General features: G+C 35.9%; 1 protein-coding gene across 2 annotated transcripts; it reads left to right on the plus strand.

Moving 5' to 3' along the window:
* The first annotated feature begins 631 nt into the window (after positions 1–631).
* On the plus strand, positions 632–9,152 carry LOC130738227 (SPX domain-containing membrane protein At4g22990-like). 2 transcript variants are annotated; one of them, XM_057590165.1, is made up of 12 exons: positions 632–821; positions 937–1,003; positions 1,467–1,540; positions 1,648–1,768; positions 1,984–2,295; positions 2,687–2,791; positions 2,935–3,389; positions 3,741–4,045; positions 4,907–5,082; positions 6,752–6,942; positions 7,190–7,323; positions 8,611–9,152. In XM_057590165.1, exons 3-12 carry the CDS (start codon positions 1,488–1,490, stop codon positions 8,847–8,849), a joined length of 2,091 nt encoding a protein of 696 aa, XP_057446148.1. In that variant the 5' UTR covers positions 632–821; positions 937–1,003; positions 1,467–1,487; the 3' UTR covers positions 8,850–9,152. The 2 variants fall into 2 exon arrangements, with proteins under 2 accessions (XP_057446148.1, XP_057446149.1); XM_057590166.1 differs by having other exon boundaries at positions 633–821; positions 4,910–5,082.
* The last annotated feature ends 5,930 nt before the right edge of the window (positions 9,153–15,082 follow it).

The following is a 15,082-nucleotide window of genomic DNA, read 5'->3' on the forward strand; positions in this document are numbered from 1 at the left end:
CGGAAAATCATTTTCCATTATCATATCGGAAAATCATTTTCCATTATTACAGTGAACCAAAGCAGACCCAAATCGCGCCCCACTCGTGCCCATACTCATTTCATGCAATTTCAGGCAACAAAACACAACAAAACCTACCTCTAATCATCAATCAACTACCCTAGTGTTCAATCATTCACCTAATTCAAACTTGAAATGTGAGAATCATTGAAAATCAAAACTTACCTTTTGAATGTAATGGAATGGGTCTTTGAGGGAGCTTTGATGATGATTAGAACCGAGCTTTGAGGGAGATTGAAGTGGTGGAACCGGATTTTGGGAGAGATTGAAGAGGGTGCGATTTGGAGAGGAAAATTTGGGTTTTAAAATAATGGGTTTCAAAACCCAAACTGTCGTGTTTATATGTTTTAAACACGATCGGTAAATGATTACCCATTATAGTGTCGGGTAATCATTTACCGTTATTAATCAACTGGTTTTCTGGTAATTTCGCCCCTTCAGGTGGGGCGTGGGGCCTAATGGGTGGGGTGTTAAACCCAAAGCCCTTGAAATCATGGTTAAAATAAAAAAAATAAAAAAGTGACAGTGATACCTCGATACTCATAGTAACAGATGACACCCTACAAAAAAGGTGAATCTGCAACTGAATCTGTTTCTCTCTCATCTCTTCTCTCCCCTTCTCTTCTCCTCCGGGTTGCATTTCTACAGGCCGTTTTTGCTTTTCTTCCCAATCATTTTCTCTCTTGAATAATAAATGTCAATAACAATAATTTACCCATTCTGATTCGCTTTTGAATGATTGATTAGTGAAATTCACTACGGTAAGTCTTTTTGTTATATTTATTATTATAATTTTTGTTTGCATCCCGCCGTGTTTATCTTGTTCTGATTGATTGCCGCTCTGTCTTTTCTGTCTGTTTTCTGAGATTCTTCCAGAAAAAATCGAAAAGGGGATACACTGAGATCCTGTTTTCTGTTCTCAGCTGGAAACCACTGAACCGAGGTATGGCTGTTCCATTTCAATCTCAATTTTGAATATGTGGCCCTGGTTTTGCGTGAATTTGTTATCTTTATTTTTCTTGATGGACATGGTTGAATTTTTCTGCGTATTTTGGTATGTTTGTTTGTTCTATCAATTTTCAAATATTTGTGATGGTAGCATGTCTTTGAGATATGAATATCAAATTGGGTTTGCTGATTCATAAATTGGAGTTGCTTTAGCTGGTTAGGATCTAAACACTTGGAAGCTTTTTTTTATCTAATTGTTAGGCAATAGGTAAGTACCGTTGAAAGTGTTCGTTGGTTGATACGTGTTTATATATGCCTTCGATTAACAATCAGGTTCTGTTTTGCATGCTTTGATTAGTTCAATTTGAACTGAACTTGTTATGAAGTGCATGGTTTTGGTTTTGATGAAACAAGGTAGACAGTCAAATTTAAATTGGCTGATTTAGTTCATTTTTCAGTGTGTACTATTGCAGAAAGAGATGGTTAACTTTGGGAAAAAGTTGAAAGACAGGCAAATTCAAGAATGGCAAGGGTATGTAAGTCTGCCCTTGTGTTGTTGAGGGTTTATAAATTTCATTTTTGAAGATTAGTTCAGCTGTAATGGTACTTTTTGTTCATATGTTTGATTTTTGGTTATAGATATTACATAAACTACAAACTCATGAAGAAACGAGTGAGGCAATATGCTCAACAGATTCAACTTGGTACACAAGATCGGAGGCATGTACTCAAGGATTTCTCACGGATGCTGGATAGTCAGGTTTTGCTGTTTTCTTCGTTGAATGCGTTATCATGTCATATTAAATGATGATTGGACCTTTCCATTATATTGAGCTCAAATTAGATTCGGGTTATATCAGTAGATGTGATTATCTATGTATAATGAATCTTAACATGTCGAATAGTTTTTGTTACAGAATGAGGTATCTTTTGTTTTATATTTGTTTCAATAACTTTCCTTTTGTTGCAATTCAGATTGAGAAAATTGTCCTGTTCCTGTTGGAGCAACAAGGGATTTTGGCAAGCAGGATAGAAAAGCTTGTGGAGCAGCATGATGCTCTGCAGCAGGAACCTGAAATAAACAAAATAAATGGATTACGAGAAGCTTATAGAACAGTGGGACAAGATCTATTAAAGCTTCTCTATTTTGTTGAGATCAATGCTGTTGGCTTGCGAAAGATATTGAAGAAGTTTGACAAACGCTTTGGCTATAGATTCACTGATTACTATGTTAAAACTCGTGCAAATCATCCTTACTCCCAGCTACAACAAGTGTTCAAGCATGTGGTAATATGCTTATTTCAGATGAATTTCCACGGATATATTATTTTAATTGTCATGAACCAAATATCCTAAAAACTTAAACAGGCAAGTAAAGGCACATGAATGATTTTGTATTATATATTCTAACACACCGTCTCACGCAAGAATCCATTGGGCTAGAATTGTGGACATCGCACAAGTCCACCTATCTTGGGCTGAAATTCAACTTTTTATTAGAATATTGGGAAGCAACCAGGATAGAACTCTATGCCCTTTAGTGATACAAGCTCTGATACCATATTATTAACAAATTATCCCAAAAGATTAAGCTGGTGGCTGTAGATACATGAATGATTTTATATTATATTTTCAATATTAATAAATGAACATTGACTTATGAATATGGAATTTGCAGGGACTAGGTGCTGTTGTGGGAGCCTTATCTCGCAATCTTCATGATCTTCAGGACCGACAAGGAAGCTACTTATCAATTTATGATCAGCCTTCTCTTCCCCTCCAGGTTTCTTCTGCGTTTACTTTTCTCCATCATAGGCTTAGTTTGTTTAGTTATGTTTTCTCTTAATGCTGTAATGCATGCTGTAATAGCTGGTTAGGGTGCAGAGCAAGGTTGGTGGTAATTTTCCAACTTGGTTTTATATGTAGGATCCTGTTATTGATTCAATAAATGCAGCTGTTGATAGGTTAACCCACTCAACAAACTTTCTTAACTTTTTGGCACAACATGCACTCATTATGCAAGAAGATCTGCCTGCCCCTACTGAGGAACCTGTTGATGATAAAAGATACCATTTTATGTCTCTTCTCCTCAACTTGGCAAACACATTTTTGTATATGGTCAATACATATATTATTGTCCCTACAGCAGATGATTACTCTACGAGCCTTGGCGCCGCACCGACAGTGTGTGGTATTGTGATTGGGGCAATGGCTGTTGCACAGGTGTTTTCATCTGTGTATTTTAGTGCGTGGTCAAACAAATCATACTTCAGGCCTCTTGTATTCAGTAGCATAGCTCTTTTTTTTGGGAATATCTTGTATGCACTGGCATATGATATTAGTTCGATATGGGTTCTCTTAATTGGTCGCCTTTTCTGTGGGTAAGCAATCTTCTATTTCTTAATTTTCTTCCTATCATCACTTTATGAGCATAACGTATCATACTGTGCCTTCAACCTTTTAATGGTAGATAAGTATGATAACATCTCTTATTATAATTTTCATTAATTACAATAAGGTACCTTATAAAATCAACTCCAAGGAAATACAAGTCCTAACTGGAAGTAAAAGAGGACCAAAAGTTGGTTTTGAAATAGGAATGTTAGTATGCAGTTATTGGTGCATGCAAATTAAGTTATTTATATACCCTGATTACCATCATGCTACGGACAGTATGACATGATGGCCACAGTATGACCATTTCTGCTGATGAATACTTAATTAAATTACAGATTGGGATCTGCCAGAGCTGTTAACCGGCGTTACATTAGTGATTGTGTTCCATTAAGAATCCGCATGCAAGCATCCGCAGGTTTTGTTAGTGCCAGCGCTCTTGGAATGGCATGCGGTCCTGCATTAGCTGGCATACTGCAAATTGATTTTAAGCTTTATAAGCTTACATTTAATCAAAATACCCTGCCTGGTTGGGTGATGGCTGTTGCTTGGCTGATATATCTAGTGTGGTTGTGGATTACTTTTAAGGAACCTTCTCATGACACTGAAGAGAATCAGGGGCCACAACAGTCAAATGATGATGGTATTGGACTTATATTGCTTCAACATGCTACTTATTGTTTAAACATTTTTTATTATGTCCTTGTAAGATCATTAATATACATGAGTCCTCTAATTTTACAGTTGTGTCCAAATATTCAATATCTAGACGAACATTTTGGTTCTGGAAGTTTTTGAGTTCATTTTATTTTTTCTGAAAAAACACGAGTCTATATACCACACTGGTAGTAAATTTATTTTGATGAATTTTAAAATAAGTGAAAAAGTAGGGAAGAAAATGTTGCTATGTGAAGTAGGAACAAGTCATTGGACTTACAACAACAAAAAACTATTTTCCCACCGTTAAGTGGTAGTTGTTTGGATCAAATTGTGCCACTGTGTAGGTAAAAAACTAGGTTTCTGAGAGGCCACTTAGATCTAGGTCTTTATTTCTGGTTTATTTTCATACATCGTCCTGAATCTCTTACTTATTGGGTCTTTCATTTGTCTTCTCTTTAAATCTCCTGACCAAACCATTTTAGGTAAGATTATGTTTCAATAGGCACTACTCTCAAAGTGAAACATAATCTTTTGGCCATGACCAAACACCCATTTTCTCAAAATGAGTTGACCGGACTAAATCATTTGATTTTGACCATGATCAAACTCGCATTTTATTAAAATGCTTGAACCCTATAGTTTACATCTTTTATTTTCCTGTCATTTTGTATGGTATACCTTATGGTATGCTGTAGTCCCCCTCTATTTATCACTTTACTATTTATCGAAAGTCATCTATGATTATGTTATTATTTTATAATATAGTTTAATGCATCTTCTTTTCATGAGTTTTATCATTATGTGAAGACTAACATAAAGTAACACTCTTTTTCTTTCTGTCAAGAAGAAAATAGTGCACTTGAAAATGGCCTAAAACAGCCATTGCTAATTGCCTCAAAGGATAAGGTAGATGAAGACGCTGACCAAGATTTTGATGAAAGTGAAGAAGCTCCAGAGGAATCTCGCGTACCTGCCAACTCAATTGGATCTGCATACAGACTCCTGACACCATCTGTAAAGGTTTGTGATAAACTCTTCGTCATCTATATGATATTGGATCTGTATCAAGCTGTAATGATTTCATTAGATGTAAAATTTTAAAACCATTGTTGCTGTTTTGATGGAAACCTAATTTGTTGATGTGGAAGTGACACACATATGATTCTGTTTGACTATGAAAAACTTGTTATTTGTTGGAAATAATGAATGATAAATTAAAGGAATTAGACTGCTATTTGCATTTGCTCCTATACTTTTTTTTTTCTTCTTTTAATGGCTCCAATACTAGTGAACTGGGGAGATATATGCCAATTGCTAACTAGGAGAGGTGATCCTGTTCTATTGTGAAGTTTGGAATAGCTAATTTAAGTTAGGGTCATGAACATCATATAACTAGATTCCATCGGTACTTAATTAATTTGCTGACACACTTGGACGCTATTCTGTAACATAATTTTTTTAAATATTATAAGAGCTCTTCATTTTTTTACTCTCAGTTGATGAGGAGTACTAGCGACATACTATTTTAAACACACTTGAGTGTGATTGGTCTATTTACATGAGAGTCAACATATTTCTCTCACTTATTAAATGTGTTAACTTTTTTAAAATGAAACCAATCACATTGAAGTGCATTTAAAAGAGTGTATTGCTAGCATTTCCCCTCAGTTGATTTTCCATAATCTGTACCCTTAATAATAAGTATTAATTTTTTTTACGTGGCATGAGAATTAACCAAAATATCATTTGTTAATTTAAAGTTAATCTGCTTTCCACGACAGAAAAAAGATTATATTCAAGGTCTTATATGTCTTAATTTACAGATTTATAGAAGATTATAGATTTATAAAGTTAGCAAGGTAGGTCATTTTAGAATATGATCAATCGGCTTAAATTGGTCTCCTGTTTTTGCATAAGATCAAATCTGAGCAAAGAGAATTGAAGTGGCTAGGGGATGACATGATGTTAAGTTGATTACTAGTCTCTTCAATGTGCAAAGGGAATGCATGAAATAGAGTTGATTGCTACTCTTACCTTTTAAAATCCATGATTTCCATTTGTTAACTGAACCATAACATTCTGAAATAATTATACATCTTAGTCTATGATACTATACTTAGGTGTTTATACTACATATCTGTGGCTTTAGCATGTGTGACTCACCATTTAGAAGTGCTGGCTGTGCTGCTAATTTTCTAGAATGGGGATTTGCTCCTGTCATATAAGATGATTTGGACATATTCAGATGATGCATGTCTTTAATGATCTAGCTTATTAAAGAATATTTTTGGATATTTTAAGATTTCTTGAGATACTGTTTATTTGATATTAGAAATCATCTGTTCCAATGGTTGGTGGTGATTATATAAAGGCCCTGTTTGGAAAAACAGCTTAATTAAGCGCTTAGGGTCATAAGCGCTTATTCATAAGCTATTTTAAAAAAATTATTGAAATAAATTGAAAATAAGCTATATATAAGCATAAGCTCTTTTTCATAAGCTATCCTGAGTAGCTTATGAAATAAGCTCAAAACAGCTTATGGTAGGCCATAAGCTGTTTGCATAAGCTCTCCCAAACACTGGCATAAGAGCTTATGCTATCAGATAAGCTCAAATAAGCTCTTCTAAACGGGACCAAAATGTTGGAAAGTTAAACGCTTTAACTGACCAAATTTGTGTAACATCTCCAGGTTCAGTTGCTGATATATTTCATGCTCAAATATGTAATGGAGATTTTACTATCGGAATCTAGTGTCATCACAACGTACTACTTCAACTGGTCAACAAGCACAGTTGCAGTTTTTCTTGCCTGCCTTGGTTTGACAGTTCTTCCTGTAAACATTATTGTGGGAAGCTATATAAGCAACTTGTTCGAGGATCGGTAATAACTGAATAAAACCCATGCTTCATTTCATTCTTATCCACAATTGGGTTTATGCTCCAGTTTAATTTTCTCAAAAATGTATGATGAGACATAGTGCATGTGGATACTTAATAAAAAGAGAAGGAAAAAGAAAAGATCCTATAGAGCCATGCTTCTTTGAAAAACCCATTTAGATCCTCAAAGACTTAAAGTTTTGGAAATACTTCCCATATCATCTGAGACTTCATTTTCTTATCTGTTTTAGGCAAATTCTGTTGGCATCGGAAATCATGGTTTGCATTGGCGTTTTACTGAGCTTCAATATAATCTTTCCATATACTGAGCCACAATACATATGTTCGGGTCTCCTTGTATTTGTTTCTGCTGAAGTACTTGAGGGTAAGATCTTTTTTTGCTTTACCTATGATGGTTATGTATCAGAATGTATTGTTTTTATTTTTGGAAGTCCAAATATATTAATAAAGAGGAAAGAGACTAAGCTCTGGAGTAGGATAATGGGGAACACAAAAACCAAAACCCCAACCATCCTCAAGAATACACATACGCTTAATCAGAATGTATTGTTAAGGTGCAAAAGAAGCATTATTTTTTTTCCATTGAGTGAAAATAAGATATTTCAATGATAAAACATATTTGTTAGCTTCAGCGTCATGAACGGCATTATGGCCAATAAAGAAATGAGTTATTTTTTAGTTTTGACACGTTATGTTTGTTCTGTTAAATTCCTGAATGCCTTTGATGTTGTCCAGAATAATTTATAAGTATTCCCAGGAACGGTACTAGGAGTGTTATAAACCTGTTCTAACTTCTAAGTATTTAATATTCCCAGGACTTTTGGAAGTCCAGAATATCACATCTTTTTATGGGTTCCACCTTTCTGTTGTTTTTATGGGTTCCACCTTTCTGTTGTCATTTGGACCTGAGCTACATAAACCCTGATAATACCCTTCTTTAGATTTTTTAATTATCAAGGTGTAAAAGAAGTGAGATCATATTCCCAATAATAACATTCTTGGAAATATTAATATCCGGAATGTCATTGAAGGCAAAATTTAGTATAATTCTGTTTAGTAAGCATATAGTATTCCTAGGAATATTTCAAAATTTTATTCAGTTTCAAAACTAAAACTCAAAAATAGAAAAGGTATGATAGAATGTGGTAGGAGTGAGAAGTTATATTCAAAATACCTCATTGCAACAGGAACTAAATTAAATGAAGGGAATGATGGCAGTTATTATTTCCTTAGGAATAACTTATTTTTTTGGTACATCGGAAAATTAAACAGACAAGCAACAAAAACTACAAAGCTAACAAATCTCTAGCCAGAATCGGCTGAAGCTCTTGAGGAGGGCTCTCAAGACAAGTCAGGGGGCAAAGGAGGCTAGCTCCAAGTCCTGAAAGTTTTCAACCTTAAAACAAACAAAAGGATATTCATTCCCTGCTTATATATTTCTGGAAAAGTGTTTCTATAACTTGAAAAAAATCCAAGAGTGATAGGGACACAAAGTAGTTGTGTCCTTGATATCACAAGTGTCTATAATCAAAACAAGATTTAAAAGGGATTTCTTGTCATTACTGATGTTATTCATTTTTATATTTTTGTTCTTCTGTACAAGACTGTAATTGATTTGTATGACCTGTTGCCTATTTATCATTCATTCCAGGTGTCAACTTGTCACTGCTTTCACGTGTCATGTCGTCAAGGCTTTCTCGTGGAACCTATAATGGTGGTCTTCTGTCTACAGAGGCTGGGACAATCGCTAGAGTGATTGCTGATGCAACTATTACCCTGGCTGGATTCGTGGGTGAGAGTAGGATCCTTAATGTCACCCTGCTGCCTTCACTCTTGATTACCATATGCTCTATTTTAGCAACCTGCTACACCTACAACTCTTTGTACTGATTTCTGTTCTAAAGGTTTAGATGGAAAGAGGAGAATGCTCTTCTTCAACATGACTTTAGTCTCTTCTCCAAAAAGTTGGAGAAGTAGCTAGGCAAAACGTGAACTCTAAGCAAAATAGGTTTCTCAATTATCACTGTTATTTGTTACTTCGTTGTCTGTTGATAAATGGGACGTGTATTGCTCCTCTTGGTATGCATTTTACTTGATTAGGATTTAGGATCGATGTCACATGATATTGTTATGTGAAATTTTGTATCTTTCTCTTTTCTTAAATATTGAAAGGACCCACTTATTTTATAGATATGAAGAGAGATAGTCCCAAAGTTTCAACATGATACTGTCATGTGAAATCCGAAATCCATTTTATTCACTCAGGTTAGAGTTGTAAATGACCTGAGCTATTGTTAAGCCTTCATTTATTAAACTAGACTAAGATCCGCTCAATGCAATTTTGCATTAAAGTCTTGTACGTTTGTAAATTGCATACTTTTTCAAGTTTTTCAATGAAATGAATGAGTTTTTACTATGGAATCTAAAAATGAAAAATAGGTTGCAAAGAAACCATCTACACTTGTATCTAAGCTGATTGCATCATCTTCCAAGTTTTCATGCGAGAAAAGAGCAATCATACGAATCAAAATCAAGCTTTGCTAAAATTTGCAACTAAGTTCTAGGGCAATAGAAGAGGTGAAAATTACTAAACTTAAAATCCTAGATGGCTAACCACATAAGAAATCAATTTGGAAGTGTCCTCCTATATGCTATTGCCTTTTTGCGTCAACTAAATCTTTTAAGCCATCGAACATATTTTGTATAACTTTCACCTGTCCCCTATGTAATTGTACATGGATGAATATATGTCATCTGGATTTTTTGAGTGCTATTGAATTATCAAGAATAAAAAGCATAACAATTCATTATTAATTATAAATTAATTTAAAATCCCTATAACATATTTTATTTTATTGTTTGCCAAAATGAAGTCAGTTTAGAAAGGAATATAAAAATAAAGTCAGTTTAAAATCCCTGCTTTCTTTCTTTTGTTGTTTCGCTTTTGTTAATTTTTCGATGTAAAAAAAAAAAAAAAGAAAAAGAAAGGAATGTAAAATTATTATGCTCATCCCTATTAAGCATTGTCTTCAAATAATATGTATTCACTTAATCACAATTAGAAAAATGTTATAAAAATTGAAGGAATAGAGGAAAAATCACAAGGAAAAAACACCTAGATGTCTCTTGTTTCAATCGCATTGGTGCTCCCCAACATGTGTAATTATGCCTTTAAGAGTTAACAATAAAATACATTCCTCCTTTGAAGTAGCTAGGCGGTTCTAAATTAAAGCAAGATAAGGAAATTAAAATGATGTACCTTTCAAAAAAAAATGATGTAGACCAGCAAAACAAAATCTTCACTTTCTAAATCTTTATGAAGTATGTTCCGGTATAGAACCTTAGATGTGGGCTAATCAAATTGAGAGCAAGCGAAGTAAATGATAACTAGGAAAATTGCGTAAAATGATAGGTCCCCCACCGCTTGGGCGGTGCCTGTTATTTATAGCTTGGGTTTTAATCCGGTTGGATCATGGGTTACCCGGCCCATTTGATACATAATTTGGTTAGCCCAATTACTAAGTACATTGATCCGCCCATACCAGACCACAAGCCCTCAAGACACTAAGGCTTAGTATAAGGCGAATGTGTCTTTAATAAGCCCTCAACCATTAAAGCCCTCATGATGTAATTAAAATGGGCGTATGAATCATAACACATGTTCATTTGGATAAAAGTAAATAACAATAACCACGTCAGACCAGCTCTTCCCTCTTCTCCTTTTCTTGCGTGTTGAATCTAACCTGTCAAATCTCTGAGCCTATTACCTGCTACGCCCTTACTGTGGCAAGAGTCATCATTGCTTTTCCTGCTACAATTACATCAACAGATATGCACAAATATTTTGGAACTTGAGCCGCAGCATTACCGCGTCTTTAAATCCCACTGACATAATTACCATCATGAAAAATAAATATAATTAAAAGCACACAAAATAAATTCAAACACAAAAAGTTGTGCCCGTTCCAATGACTCCTGAAGCGTCATGACTACCGGACTAAAATGTCCTTTCCACTTGAATTTTACAATGAATCACGTCCGTTTAAATTCAAATCCTTGATCGACGTGTCCTTTTAATATAAACATCAAACCTGACCCTTGAGTATCCATATGTAAGCACGCGTCCACTCATTTGCTAATTAATTTACCTTTTCATCTCACCCTTTCACCCCTCCTTCCTTCTCTATATAAAGCCCCCTATTTTACTCCTCTCATCACTTACCTGCAATTCCTTACTACCCATATTCCTTTCAAAGAAAACAAAAATCCACACTCTACTTCTTCTCTGCCAAACCCGTTTTCCTACTTCCTGCGTTCATCATCAACCATCCCAGCAGTCTTCCAAGTTCCAAACTTTCTCTCAGGTAACAATCCTCTTCTTTTTCTTCTTTATTTCCATACTTTCACATGAACTTGCGCATGAAAGTTCCTACCTTTAACACCCATGACTCTTTCTCTACCCAGAAAACACTACATAAATCTTGCATTGTAAACTAAAAACTTATACTCTATTCCATCTTCATCTTACTTCAAAACCTTTCACTTTCAGGACACTTTGAAAATGGTTTCTAAACGTACCCGTAAAGAGGCTTCTACTCCTAATGTTCCACCTACCGCCGATTCCCTATGGGTGGCCAGTAAAATCAAAAAACAATTTTCTAAAAATTGTACTCCAAAAGCTATTATAGATTTAGTCACTAAATACAACTTTAGGAAAGATGGCCTAGATGCACATTTGGACATAATTCCCTGCGCCCCGGATGAGCCGTGTTGTTTTGGGGGGCCAGATAATCAAGGGCGGAACTTCACCTATCTCTTCGAAAACTTATTTTCTGATTTGAAATACACTCTGCCTTTTTCTGATTTCACTTGTTCCGTATTAACCCTTCTGAATGTAGCTCCCACCCAACTTCATGGCAATGCTTGGGCGTATTTAAAAGCCTTTGAAATTTTATGCCTAACTCTAAAAATCGAACCCACCAGTAATAAGTTTTTCTACTTCTTTGAAACATGTGGGCGAAACGTTAGAGGTGAATATGTTTCGCTTGCTACTGCTAGGGGTCTAGGGCTATTCACTTTATTCAAAAGCCACTATAAACATTTCAAATGAAAGTTTTTCAAACTCCGTGAATCAGAACCCTGTAAAGATATTTTTTACTTTGATGACGGGAGTCCCCGATTTCCGTTCTACTAGACGAACCAATATGAAGGCATCATCAAAATTCCCGAGGATGCCTTGACTAAAGAAGAATTAGTAGATTGCCAACTTTTATATTGCAGGGAAAATGGCTCGCCTGACTGAAGAAGACCTCCTCCGCTTTTGCCATGAATAACAAGCTGCTCGTGAAAAAAGGAATCCCTCAAAGTCTATCGCCGACCAAGACACCAGCCATTCTGGCACTGAAGTAGGTCGCCCTGCTAAGAAAAAGAAAAAGAATGAGGAACCTACCTCTTAGAAGAACAAAGCTTCGAACCAGACTTCCTTGGAACAATTCATGAACAGAAATGATTCGCCAGGGGCGAACAAAGGCTGCTCATCAAGCGCTCACCGTATTTGCTGGAAAAACTTGCTGAAGGAGTTTGAGGAACTATCCTCCACTGAAGTAACTTCACTTTGGGATTCAAAGATAGATTTCAATTCTTTGGTGGAGACAAACTTGGTATTTGAGGCTGATCGTGAGAAGATGAGGAAGATGGGTTTAAAAGAAGTCTGTCAAGCTATGATGACCAAAGGTTTAGAGATTGCTGCAGCCGCCAAGATGATTGACTTAGAATCCAACGGATTCGATGGCCTCGCCAATGCCAAACTTGTTGAAGAAAAAGAAAAAGAAATTGGGAAACTGAAAGCAACGTTGAAGTTGTTAGATAAATCCAACAAAGTCAATGAGAAAAAAGCTGCTGATTTGGCTTTAGAAATTGAGAATGCGAAGAAGACTGCTGAAGATTACAAAGCTTCTGTTCAGACATTGACTGAGGAAAATGACAAGGTGAAAGCTGACCTCGCCCAAATTACTACCGTTCACAACCAAACTCTGGACGAGAATTCTAAAATGAAAACAGAAATTGCTGAATTGCAATGTTCTGTTCTGGATCAATTTGAGGCTGGCTTCGCCAAAGCACTAAGTCAAATCTCCTTTCTCAATCCTGACCTTGCGATCAACTTAGAGGGTTCAAACCCTTATGCTCGTATCGTGGATGGAAAACTGATCAGCCCGGATAACGCGGATGGGAAAGGAGAAGAAGAAGAAGAAGAAGAAGAAGAAGAAGAAGAAGAAGAAGAAGAAGAAGAAGAAAAGAATGAAGAAGAAAAGAATGAAGAAGAAAATGTCAACACCAAAGAAGGAGAAGGAGAAAACCACTAGTTACAAGTCTTGTTCCTTTTCCTTTTTAGCAAATTATGTAAAAGACCTCCGGTCTCTTTAATTTTCGTCCCTTTATTTTCTTTGCTTTCATGTACCGAACTTTTTCCTTATCGTAATGAATTTCCTTTCAGCATTACATGAGTGCCTCACATTCTAATTGTTTCGCCTAAAAACCCACATATATTATAATTGTTTCGCCTAAAACCTAAAACTTTCATAACTTCAGTAATAACATAACATTATCCCTTATTCACCCAAACAATTATCATAATAACTTATTCTATGACTAAGCATAACTTTACTTAGTCATCCAAGTTATCATATAACTTCAAAACATAAGCATAACTTTACTTAGTCATCCAAGTTATCGTATAACTTCAAAACATAACTTAACATAAATGTCATTTACTAACCTTTTCATCCAAATCGATCCACCTTCGTCATTAGTCGAGCACACTGCCTTCACATTTTACCGTACATAGTAAAATACTCTTGAGTGAATCTCTTAAATGTTGTAAAGTTTAAACTTAATCAACTACTTTGGAATCATAAGGCCTTTGTGTACATAACTTAGTCAAATTTTTCATTTTTGACATAGTTATTCATGGAAATCAAAGTCACGATATTTGATTTCATTAGTATGCTCGCGTGGAGACTTGTGCTTAGTTTGGACAAGCTTAAATCCAATATAAGGTTGTGCTTATGAATTCGTGGTCGAATGCTCTTGTTTTAAGAGACTTACTATTTTCTCAATTGTCTGACGTCGCCCAATTGATAGACCTTAGTTGATAAGTTTCCGCTATGGGTAAAGGAAATAAATAAAATGATACGCCCTTGATCACTTTAAAAAGGTTATGCCTCGTTAAAAACTGTCCCGCCTGGGGTAGAGAAAAGAGTGCATACCTGTTATTCATTAATAGTTGATGCCTCGTTAAAAACTCTCCCGCCTGGGGTAGAGAAAAGAGTGCATCAAATTTAGTCTTACACAACAAACATAGTCTTAAACGATACAAAGAACAAACGTAGTCTTCAACACACACAAACTGAAACAACGAAACATAGTCTTAGACACACATAAACTGAACCAAACTGTACAACACAAAGCAAACTGGACGATCATCCTGCACTTCAACTGTAATAGTAACGGAGATGCTGTGCGTTCCAAGCCCTTGGAACCCTTCGCCCAGATAATTCCTCCAAATGATAAGCCCCTTGACCAAGCTCTCGCAGAATCCTGTAAGGTCCTTCCCAATTAGGTGATAATTGCCTTTGCCTTTCTACGCAGCACCAAATCACCAACTTTCATTTGCCTCGGAACCACTCTGGAATTGTATCGCCTTTCCGACCTCTGTTTTACCATTGCTTGCCTCAGGCGAACTTCTGCTTGCGTTTCCTCTGCCAAATTGAGATCAACCAGTCTATTCATGTCATTCTGGTCTTCATTATAAGTCGCCACCCTGAAAGTTACATCTTGCAACTCTGCTGAGATCATAGCATCTACCCCGTAAGTCAACTTGAAAGGTGATTCTCCAGTAGTTGATTGAGGAGTAGTATTGTAAGCCCAAATTACCGTGACTTTTTCTGCTGTTATCTTCGCCATTGATTCCGCCTCAATCCACTTAGTGAAGTAGTCTACCGCAACCAAAATAAATCTAATCTGAGAACCTGCTGGAGTAAACGGTCCCAGAATATCCACTCCCCACATTGCAAATGGCCACGATGAACTCATTGAACTAAGAGTTTCAGGTGGCGCCCTATGTA

The sequence above is a fragment of the Lotus japonicus genome, chromosome 2, assembly GCF_012489685.1.
Source record: "Lotus japonicus ecotype B-129 chromosome 2, LjGifu_v1.2".
Taxonomy (NCBI): Eukaryota; Viridiplantae; Streptophyta; class Magnoliopsida; order Fabales; family Fabaceae; genus Lotus; species Lotus japonicus.

What these genes read in the sequence shown, in the direction of transcription:
- LOC130738227 (XM_057590165.1), top strand. Translation starts at nt 1,488, where the DNA reads ATGGTTAACTTTGGGAAAAAGTTGAAAGACAGGCAAATTCAAGAATGG. An exon ending in ATTGGTCGCCTTTTCTGTGG is followed by an intron (nt 3,390 to 3,740) that starts GTAAGCAATCTT and finishes ATTAAATTACAG; the next exon opens with ATTGGGATCTGCCAGAGCTG. An exon ending in ACAACAGTCAAATGATGATG is followed by an intron (nt 4,046 to 4,906) that starts GTATTGGACTTA and finishes CTTTCTGTCAAG; the next exon opens with AAGAAAATAGTGCACTTGAA.